The sequence below is a fragment of the Diadema antillarum genome, unplaced genomic scaffold, assembly GCF_040938485.1.
Source record: "Diadema antillarum isolate AM-2024a unplaced genomic scaffold, OU_Dant_1.0 seq00001449_RagTag, whole genome shotgun sequence".
NCBI lineage: Eukaryota > Metazoa > Echinodermata > Echinoidea > Diadematoida > Diadematidae > Diadema > Diadema antillarum.
Genome location: NW_027272195.1, coordinates 366948 through 378824, shown reverse-complemented (window position 1 = coordinate 378824; position 11877 = coordinate 366948). Strand labels below are relative to the sequence as shown.

The following is an 11877-nucleotide window of genomic DNA, read 5'->3' as shown; positions in this document are numbered from 1 at the left end:
ACAGCATCATTCATCCATACTGGAATTACATAATGTATCTACGCCATATATTTAGCAAGTCTATTTTTTTTTTTTTCAAATCACGTCTCCCAGCAATTTTATGAGTGGTTAGATTCGCGATATTGGAGTACAGTAGTGACCAGGGAAATGTATGTGTACATGTCATACTCATGCTGGGATCAGAGTTGGTATTTTTGAGCGTTTTCAAATTTGTGACATAGCATTCGACTTGCAAAACTTGCGTAAAAAAAACCTCAAAAAATAAATGCCGTATACAATTAATGACCTCTGACCTTGGCAAACGGGGACGTTGCCCAACCAGGACCATGTGCCTCTGCTGCTTTCACCGTCCCACACGCACTTTTTCGTGCCGGAGCCAGACAGGTTGTAGCCAAAGCGACATGCCAGGCTGCAGTTGGAACCCTGAATGTTGGAGCACTCGTCCACGTAGAGGGCGTTGCTTGGCAGCAGTTGCTCGGGGCAACGGATCACTTAGGTAACAGAAGCATATATAGGAAAGCATAAATTGATACATGCTTTTCAAACATTTCCTCTCTGTCATTTCTGATGGCTGGCTGGATTATTTGTCAATTGATAGAACAAAGTTTTATGTATCTAGTTTTCAGAAAACTTAAAGCAATTCAACTGCAGCTTGAAGTTGACTAGGGAGTCTCCTTTTTTTCCTCAATAAAATCACTTACAAGTGGTCTTGAAAATTGGCCTTCTCTGCTCACAGTAAAATTTCCCAAATCCTTTTTCCTCATTACACCAAAGACATTACAGTTTGACTTTATACCCAGTATGTATTCCTAATCCATTAGCAGGTTGAAACCTCAAATATTTTGTGGTGTCTTTTTCTCTTTCCATCACATGAGTTTCCATCGAGTCAGCGACATCATGTTTTTACCTCTAACTGTCACATAGAATCTGCACGTCGCGGTGTTGCCAGCAGAGTCCGAAGCGGTGACAACTATGGCGTGCAAGCCCTCCGAAAATATGTCGCCGGGCTGCCGCGAGGCCGTCAAGTTCCAAATGGTGCTGTGGCGGTCAACGGCTCGTGGCATTTCCCAGGTGATGACAGCTTCGGTAGAAAGAGGCGGGGCAGTCACTGTGGAGTCCTCTGGACAGGTCCCATCAAAGTGAGGCGCGGTCGCATCTATGAAAAACAGGTCATCACAGACAAGTTCATGGTTAGGGTGCTGGTGGGGAATAATGTATACGCCATATTTCGCAAGTCTAAATTTTTCGCAAATCGGGAATACCTGACAATTTCGCAAGTGGTTAAATTTGCGATTGTGGTGTTCTGTTCTGAACCGAGAAATGTACATGCGTTCATCACATCCACACCAGGATCAGAGTAAATATTTTCGCGGGTCTTTAATTTCGCGAATAGCACCTGACTCCCGAAATTCACGAAGATAAAAACCTCGCAAAATATTGGGTGTATACAGTAAAGTGTAACTAGAGCTCTCTCCCTGAGAGGGAGTGTCAAAACCTATTGAAAAAGAAACAGAATGCTCAAATTCTCCTAATCTACAGTTTGTCTCTTTTTCTTCATTTCAAGACACACTTAGGAATTTCACGCACATGCAGATGTGTGTTATTTTGTGTACACTGCCACTTTACTTGCCATTTGAAAAAAAAAAACAACACAACTCAACAACATTCTTCACAAATAACAAAACTGTGTGGTAATTCATAACATATGTAATGTACTTATGTCATGCTTGTGCAATGAAAATTATTAAGATTGTAGAGATTAGCTTTAGTGTGTACTATCATGTATGTGTACACATGTAATGTTATACCATATTGCTAAAAAATGAATTGTAAATGATGTCATACAGAGAATAAATCAAATAAAATAAAATAAAATCAAACTTGCATCCTCCTCTAATCAAAACAGAAAGATAACTACATACACACAAATACACACACCCAATCACATCAACAAAATACACAAAAAGAAGATGACAGAAGACTAGTCACCAGAGCTTCACAGATTAGGGCCCCGTTGCTAGAAACTTTGCGTTTAAACGCAACTTGCAACTGATTGTCACTGGCCAATCAAAATCATTGTTGCATGCATGTCTTCTTAATAGGGCAGACCCTGAGCCAATCAGAATGGTTGTTTCAAAATTAGCAATTATTTGCAATTGATTGCAACTTTCTTGCAACGGGGCCCTGCACTATGCTCAACTCAGGATCCAAATACTAATACGGTACTACCATAACTATGCTAAGGTAGACAGTAACTTTTTCAAAAGTGAATGATAGTCATTGTACTATGCTCAACTCAGGATCCAAATACTGATACTACCATAACTAAGGTAGATAGTAACTTTTTCAAAAGTGAATGATAGTCATTGCACTATGCTCAACTCAGGATCCAAATACTGATACTACCATATCTAAGATAGATAGTAACTTTTTCGAAAGTGAATGATAGTCATTGCACTATGCTCAACTCAGGATCCAAATACTAGTACAGTACTCTCCGCATAATCGGGTAGGCTCTAGCAGAGCGTTTCTTACCCAATTAAGCGGAATACCCGATTAACAGAAGAACACGTCTCATTCACATTGACACACACAATGCTTACGTACATAATGCATTGAACACTGCACCAAACACCTACACTGAATGCTTAACATGCGTGCTTGCACGGCACATTATACTTATACCCTACATTTGCTCAGTCACGAGCAAAAATTTACACTCTTTGTATGGACGAATATGTTTTCAGAAAACCTTGTCGTTTGAATATGGACTCTTCGCTAACAAGCAGGCTTTTTCGAAATGAACACTTCTCTCACGTAGAATGTTGGGTTACTTTTCGAGAAGTGACTGGGGAAAAGCAAAATTATGGAGCTGGTGCATGACCTGATTTTCGTTGCAAACTTCTCGTATTGTGAAATGTTGCGGAGCAAGGGAGGAGCGCAAGTTTAGTGTGTTCAACTCCTGATTGACTATGCAACTGCGAGTGCCAGCTACATGTGTAATATTCGTTTACATGTGGCAAGTCGGTATACTGGTACATGTGTTGTCATGATTAGTCACTCGCAAAATGATCCGTCTTCTTTGCAAATTAAGCAGAGAATGCGATTAGCAATGGAAATTTTGACATTCATGGTTTCTAAAAGTATTATATCTGCGATAAAATGTGGGTAGAAATTAGATTAGACGAAAATTATTTACCCGTTTATGCGGAGAGCCAACCCGATTATCAGGTAATTTTAATGTGCATCGGAACTAATTTTGACATTTCTACCCAATTAAACGGAGTACCCGTTTAAGCGATACCCGATTACGCGGAGAGTACTGTACTACCATATCAAAGGTAGATAGTAACTTTTTCCAAAGTGAATGATACTCATTGCACTATGCTCAACTCAGGATCCAAATACTAGTACTACCATATCTAAGGTAGATAGTAACTTCTTCCAAAGTAAATGATAGTCATTGCACTATGCTCAGCTCACGATCCGAGTTCTAGTGCTACCATATCTAAGGTACAAAGCAACTTTTTCCATAGTGATTTTCAAAGCGAACGAAAGTCATCAAACAAATATTTGATGTTTTATTTTGTTTTTTTTCTATCCTGTGACAAACCATCCAACAAAAGTTTTACATGGTCCAGAAGTAGACATGGACAAGTTGTTTAAACATAAACATGAACGAAAGATTACATGCAGAGAGATGGAATTCAAAACTGTCACTACGCAAGACAGAATGCAATGATTTTGCAGAAAAGGGCCCAGAGGATTCTAGACCACGAGTCTCTGTTGCTCAGATTCTTTAATCACAGTCAAACTTGTCTAAAGCGGCTGCCTAAGGGAGGTGAAAAGTAACGTATCTACACCCAAGTAAATCCAAGTACAGTTGAACCTCTCTTATCCGGCCTCCCTTTATCCGGATCTCTCTATTATACGGACGCAATCTCGCTGTGATTTTTTTTTAAAATAATAATTACGGGAGGAAAGGGAGATTCCCAACTCCTTGAGAACTCCTACACAAACACACATGAATTACATATACTTGATACATTTCTTAATAATTATTTAGGTAAATCATCCCAAGAATTTATAAAAGAAAATGATTTCATTCTTGCAAACACAAACCTCTATTTTGGGGTCTGTTACTGAGTGTAACAATGAAAAGGTTGCAGTATACACATTACTACATGTGGTACTACAATGGGCTACATCAGTACATGTGTATGTATATGTACATGTATAAAGCATTGAGTCTCCCGTATCTGGCCGAATCCCTTATCCGGATGAGCCCCGGTCCCGACTTGTCCGGATACGAGAGGTTCAACTGTACTGTAAAAGTGGATATTTGCGCGCAACTCATTTTTCGCACTTAGCCAGGCAAGAAGAGTTTTGCGTGTTTTTAATTCCGTGGAATCAAGACAACTACTGAAACATATGGGAAGCAAAAATATGCGTGTGCTTTTATTTTCGCGCTAGTTTCGGGTTGCTCGAAATGAGCGAAACCTTCAACACCTTGAAAATTTTCACTGTTACAGTTAGTAAGTAAATAGACAGGTGGCCACCGAGGCAGGTTTGGCTGTACTTCACACCGGCATGCATCCTCCCCTTGAGCCACACCCATCTCACCTTCACAGAAGTGCTGGTCGTCAAGGTTACTCCACTGGCCCGTCTCCAGGCACTCGTGCCGGGACCGCCCCTGCAACTGGAAGCCCTCCCGGCATGACAGGGTGCAGACGTTGTGGGTGGTCCCACCAACTGTCTGGCAGGACGCTGGCTCGATGACACCGTGTTCGAATGGTTGGATTGGGTCACACACTTGCACTGAAAGAAAGACATCACAAGAGGGTGCAATTTATTCTGATGCTGTATCTCCCTTACCTTCCTGATATGACAGTTTGCCAAAATGAATCACAGTCCAGATATTTATACAATAATGCATACCATACTGAAATTATATCATGTCATATTGCATGATAATCAAATTATAAGAATTACATATTTCCTATAACATATTATATCATATAATATTATATTATGTAATTTATCTATTTTTTCTATATTCTATTTATTCAGATTGTATCTTAAACATATTATTACATTTTTGCTTTATAGAAAACACTTATAAACACTTCAACTGTCAAGTGTTATACATTATATTACATTCTATTACATCATATAATATATATACATTCTGTATTTTATCTATTTTATCTCTATTCTATTTATTTTCGATTGTATTAAAAGTTATCACATTCTTACTTGATAAAAAAACACTTATATACACTTCATCAAGTGTAAATTGCCACTCAAAAGTCATAGTGTTCATTAGTCATCAGCTCCCTACAGTGTTCAAGAATTAAGACAAATTTAGAGAATGAAATAAATATATTGGGAAAAACAAATTCAAATGTGGTGTGTGGATGAGTTAAAGTGTGTCTTGCATTGTTCAAATCATCTCGGTATCATTTTGCTCTGCAATTTAGTTTCGTTCCTCACAAACCAATGTAAAAATTGTGTGAAAGTTATTGCTTCCTTTTGTGAGTAGAGGGTTGTACTGCATGAAACTGCACCACAAAAGCATCAAATTTTGACCCGACAATGAATCATAAAACTCAAAGCCTAGAGCTGATTCCACTCTATGATTCATGACTGCCAGTAAACACTGTCATCAATTCAATTTAAAAATAAATCAAAATTCAATATCACCAAAGTGACTTGTCATACAGACAGATATTATGCTGGGCATATACAGACAGACATTATCAGGGCATTAAGAGGTAGCGAGCGACGCTGGACAATTGCTGTCAATGATGCATACCATGGCAATAGTATGGTGTTCCGACCAGGTGCCGTTTTCTTGACATACTCTGAGGGCGGAACCGTTGACGTGGTAGTAGCCGGGAGCACACATGTACGTGCACTCCACCCCGGCCAAATAAGGGGCTTCACATCCAGACATGTACACCTTTTCGGCATCCCTTTCTGGACCTTCGCACGTAATGGCTACAGGCAGGAGAAACAGAATTAATTCAAATGCATTTCGGTTGTTTGCTTGTTTTTCTGGTTTACTCAGACATATTTGACAGAGATCATGATGACTACAGAAAAATCAATAGTCCGTACAGGTCATATTGTGCAATGCTGACATTTTTCAAAACAAATAACAGCTACATGTATATACTATTATGACATCATTTCATACTTAATGTGCCTTTGGCTCAGACGTATTAATACTACTAGACGTACTACTTCAGATTGAATAACCAAAAAAATAAATTGTACAGTCTCATTAAATACTCTTGTCTCTTCAAATTCAGTGTGGGAGAATGTGTTGTCAAATCTAACTGCTCCATCAATCTGGAGTTATAGCACACACATGTAATCTGTTGTCCTCATAATGTGCAAATTGAAATGAAATGAAATAACTAATTACTTCCTTGATTAGAATTAATAGTTTTCAATGATGTGCACATTAAGTTTCCTATATTTTACTCAGCACATTTGATCTTTCAAATAGAGTATTCTGCTAAAATGTGCTACAGCGTGTTATTCTACGTTTTGCAGTTCAGAAAGTGTAACTTTTTACACTGCATTTTGATTTGCTGCTCCAATTCAAAGCTCATACATTCATTGTTGCTGGCAAATTGAAAGAGAGACTAACTGTAGTAGGGGGAGGTCTTTCCTCCTGTCAAAGTATTTAGCCTTGGTCACTGATGATCACTCTTTGCCAAAGCATCTGACTTCTTAAGTCTTAGTAATTAATCGCAACTTTTCGGTCGTGTGACTTTAAAGGAGAACAGTCAGTTCCTACTTCATCTATAATAATAACGTACATTTATAATGCGCCGTATCTATCATTACTGATACTCTCGGCACATGAGAGCCTCCCTGTAGTGACCATGCCTTATTGGTCAACTCTTTTTCTCTGTCCTAGTTTGCTGACCTTCACACACTGCCTTGTCCCCTTGCCACCTCAACTGACCCTCCACCCCGCGGTCGCACGTCCGGGAACTGGAGCCGGTGAGGCGGTAGCCAGGGTTGCAAGCAAAGGTGCACACAGAGCCGTAATAAAAGCTGCAGTTGTTGACCAACTGTCCATTCAGAGGGATGCTCAAGTAATCACAGTACTCCACTAGAAGACGACGTAGCAAAGGAGAAATATACGCAGGTACAGGATGTAATATCGAGATGTGTATAATCATACGCATGACAGATTATATGTAATTGTAGTTTATTATCACTTTATTTAAGATTATTGAGTAACAGGAAAAATATTGAAAGATGCATTCTGCAAAGACACAAAGGCAAATGAAACTTCACAGGGATGGAAATTGAGCAAATTTTCACTCTAGGCATAGGAGGTTGTTATTAGAGTTATGAACAAATTTTGCTTTCACAAATACCTTGTGAAGATGTGCTTTTTTAAAGAAAGCAAATTTTGTCACAATAACTTGACAAAGCTCCATGAATGAAAACTTCTCAGATTTCTCTCTAGCACAGTCTGATTAAATTCTCTTGTCTCTTCAAACTCATTGGAATTAAGCTTTGTGTATAAAATCATACTTGGGTCACTCTACATTGGCAATGTGTGATGGAGGTCCACTTGAAAACCTGTTTCAGCCAGGCACCTGCGATGGTTTGCAAAAGGCTAGCTGTTCAATGACACTATTTCAAAAGTAATGCCCATTGATTAAGAAATTGCATGTTTCATACCTGCCTTCATCCCTCTGGCTTGCATGACTATTATGAAACAGGAATAATGCAAGCCATGTTCTTTGGGAGAAATTGTTTTGCTGTAGCCCTGATGGATAAACACTATGAAGACCATGGGAGGTCAACTCTGCCTTTCGTTTGATCAGAAGTGTGATTAGAATAGGATGAAGATAGGCATCATTTTGACCTTTCTTGATTTATAAGGCTCACAAATGATTTCACCAGTTCAGGAATATGCCACAACAATGAACTTCATTATAAATATTTCCCCATTGACTTCATGGCTATTTATGTTGTGAATTTAGATTTTTCCTTCATTCATCAAGTTTTTGTTTTAAGCATGCGTTACATTACACATCAGCCCTTCTCTTCCCCTGTTCTTTCAAAGGAGGGGACTGTGGACAATACCATTTGATATACGCTGTCTGCATTTTCTTTTTTCATCAGAAGAAAAAAAAATATCCTGGTCAGTTGATTAACTGATTCACATACTGTTAAAGGTTTGGGTGACTGAAATAGCAAGTGACAAAAAGTAAATTAGGCTGAATTTACATGATTTTGCATACTGAGAAACATGGTTTGACAGAGGAGCATTTACGAGAGTTTCTGCTGAGCATGTTTCTGGCTACGCTCTTTTGGACTATGCCACCAGGCTTCTCATTATGTGTATAGCTTGACCTTTGGCAATTTGGTTAAACAGGTTGCACGCAACTGTAACATTATCTAAACCATGTTCAGGATTGCATGTACAGGACTTTCATAACCTTGTTTCTCATGAAATGCGGTTCTGAATGACAACACTTCGGGTTCAAAACCATGTTTCAAATACGTTTTAAGAACAGCTACCATTTATTGCAAAATATAAATCTCAAAACATGGTTTCATAATATTGTTTCTAGCTAGAAAAGTTGGCTGTAAATGAGCACGCTTAGACTGCAACAACCCACCGGTAACAATCACCACGAATTGACAGATTGCGGTGTTGTTGGACGCATCACGGGCGATGATTAGTATGTTGTGTTCTCCCTCCCCGAGGAGATACGGGGCCTCGTGGGAGGCGGAGTACATGATCGCTTCTCTGGTGTTGTCCGTGGCCGTTGGTGAGGGCAAGTCCAGAAATGCCGTCAAGTTCCCTCTGTCCGCGGTGACATTGACGCTTGAAGGGCAGGTGTCGCCAAAGGAGGGCGGGATTGGGTCTGGCAAAATTGGAGTTGCAAAGGTAGCAATATTTGCATTTTTTTTTTCAGCTTGGGCAGTTTATAGGATTGGAAATGCTGTGTAGATAACATTGCAAAATCATACAAAATCTTATGATTTGTGCGCTGAAGGTATTATGACAATTAGTTTATCTGAATCCTATTTTGTCAGCATTTCTTTCTTTTAAAAAAAATGAGACCAGACAAGTACATAATATTTTCTGCATTGCACAGTGGGCTACTGTTTGTTTATGTGCGCAGATATGGACGGAAATCAATCCAATCAGTCTAATAGTGTCACCCATCTCACGAATGCAACCTGTGATGAAACGATCAGTCTTTAGGTGACCCGACTTAATAGTGGATTGCCTAATTCCATGAGGTTATTATTGACTGTATTCCTTTGAATTTGACACACAATTAGTATAACTTCCTTCACTATTCCTTGCATTACGGTGGTAATGAACGGACAAAAGTGAGGCGAACAATTCAACCCGGGGATTCCTTACCCACGCAGCGAGAGTCAACATCCTCATCACTCCAACGGCCGTCCTGCTGACAGCTCTTCATGGTGACACCCCCAGCCTGATAACCATTTCGACACAATAGCATGCAAGTGGATTGGTAGCTTCCCCCGACCGTTGTGCAGTTTTCGGGCTGGAACATTCCATTTGGTGGGGTCTCTAGGGGTGCGCATGTCACAGCTGTTGGAGGGAGCAATTAAAGATACAGTCAGACAAATCCATGCATATGCCCAGCATCAATCACTCATTCAAATGGGGTTCATTTATTTTTTTTTTAAGTGAAGAGGAGCTCACTTCTTAAAAACACAACACATTCTTGAAGAATTAAATGCATAATATTTACAATTTTTCTTTTCAATTCAAGTGATTTCTTGAAATAAGTAGGGCCTATATACATTTCTTGTACATCACACTAGGCATATTGATGAAAGATGTGACTAATACAGGAAATGAGACTATCAATACAAGTTTAGAATCTTGAATTAACCAGTTATTGCTTCATGGAAGCATCTTGGATGAATCTCTCTGACACGTAAGTACTTAGCGTGTAAGACACATGTTCATGTCACATGTTAAACACATTGATACCACTTCTTTATGTGTGAAATAGTCATATCACAAAGTACTGAAATAAAGAAGAATTCTGAAGAAAAAAATCTTGGCCACATAGTACCATAATTCTAAAAAATAAAATATATTTCAGAGAAATTAAATGTATTATCTATTGCAGTGAAGTATTCTATGAAAGTAAGGTGTGAAATTGATATTGAAGCATCACATCAGCTTTTGTCTTGATAACTGCAACTGAATTGTGGTTGGGCTTTAGATGAATACAAGAAATGAATATGTAACCTAAAAAAAAACAACAATTACAGCAATTTAGGGAAACTAAATAGATCTTTTATTGCAGTGAAGCATTCTAGGGAAGCATAGTATGATATCAATTGTGGCATCACATCAAAAACTGTGGCTGAGCTTTAGATGAATGTAAGCAGGACGTGAACTTTAACCTCTGCAGTAGAGCTGTGGACCAGACCAGGTTCCGTCCTTCTCACAGGTGAGCTCCTTGTGACCGCTGCTCCACGTGAAACCCTCCTCACAATCGTGGACGCAGGTGGAGTTTTGGATCGGGGGAACCGGGCACGACACGACGTACGCATTGTCAGTGATGTTGAGTTCTGGACACTCCACCACTGTAAAAAGAAAAAGGAAAAAGTAAAAACACATACAATTGCTATGGTGTGATGTGGTTTCGAAATTTTGATTGTTCAAGTTACAGCTGGGTGTGTATTGTTATGATGGATGAATATGCAAATCCTACGCATCTCTAATTGTTTGGGATTATTATGCAGTTCTTGTGTATCAATTAAAAAACTAGAAATGTCGCTTTGGCGACTGGTATGCCTCCGCCATAATGCATGAATCTCCTAATAGGTCTAGATAGTACATGTGGACAATGTGTGATTACATTTTCACAAAATTGGCAAAATATTAAAATGACAAGTTTGTCACAAATTTATGTGTTGAATGTTCACCTTCCTTGACCTGGTTTAATTGGATGAATAGGAGAGCATGTATTTGGGATTTAAGGACTTTAACTTGACTTTGACCCACTCATACATTTATGCATTGAGTAATTTTCAAGGTATGGAGAAAAAGTGCAATTTCTGTATTGAATAGTAGATTGTTACCATTTTCATCTGGCCTTTGACCCTAAAATTCATAAGATAATCACTGTCAGGCAGAACATGCATTTTTAAACATGTAGTACGTTTCAAGATAACTTTAGAGCCACTTCTGAGATACGGAGGAAAAACTTAGTTCAGTACTTTGATCTTTGACCTTTCGACCTTTGAGGCAAACACAAACGAAAAAAAAAAAAAACTTTCCAGATAATCTCTATTAGGTTATACATGCATACACCAAGTGTAAACAGAATAAATAATCCTGCTGGCATTGCATAAACATGAGGGAAATTTAGTAAAATTTTGAAGTGTTGTCCTTGACCTTTGACCCCTGACCTATGACCCCATGAACCCTAAATTCTCTAGATAATCACTGCCAGTCAGTCCCATGAAGATACCTTGAACAATTTCCAACTTACAGAGAAAAAAGGTGAAGTTTTAATATTTTTACTTGACCTTTTGACCTTTGACCTCATGACTCAAACTTTTACCAGAGAATTTTAATTGGGTAATACATGTATACACTAAGTTTCAAGAAAATATCTTCAGGCATAGCATAGATATGGTGGAAATAGTGAAAATTTTGGGGTTTTACATTTTTCATTGACCAGTTGTACTGGTTAAAATTTCATTATGTAAATTAGCTTGGGTAAATGATGTCATCTACTCAAAACTTTCTTGTTAATTTGCAATGAAAACGATCATAAATCAATGTATTTGGTTGATAAATGGGAAACTACAACTACACTGTATTTCCTTACC

The 11877-nt window shown here is 38.6% G+C and overlaps 1 protein-coding gene across 1 annotated transcript in view; it reads right to left on the bottom strand.

The window, feature by feature from the left end:
- LOC139709548 (uncharacterized) overlaps positions 1 to 11877 on the bottom strand; it is a 91287-nt gene that overhangs the window by 26973 nt on the left and 52437 nt on the right. Inside the window, exons 19-26 of the mRNA XM_071621504.1 lie at positions 10441 to 10623; positions 9416 to 9610; positions 8658 to 8906; positions 6941 to 7129; positions 5794 to 6000; positions 4624 to 4812; positions 908 to 1156; positions 294 to 491 (exon numbers count right to left, since the gene is read on the bottom strand). Of these exons, the coding sequence (XP_071477605.1) occupies positions 294 to 491; positions 908 to 1156; positions 4624 to 4812; positions 5794 to 6000; positions 6941 to 7129; positions 8658 to 8906; positions 9416 to 9610; positions 10441 to 10623 (1659 nt within the window). The remainder of the gene's footprint in view (positions 1 to 293; positions 492 to 907; positions 1157 to 4623; positions 4813 to 5793; positions 6001 to 6940; positions 7130 to 8657; positions 8907 to 9415; positions 9611 to 10440; positions 10624 to 11877) is intronic.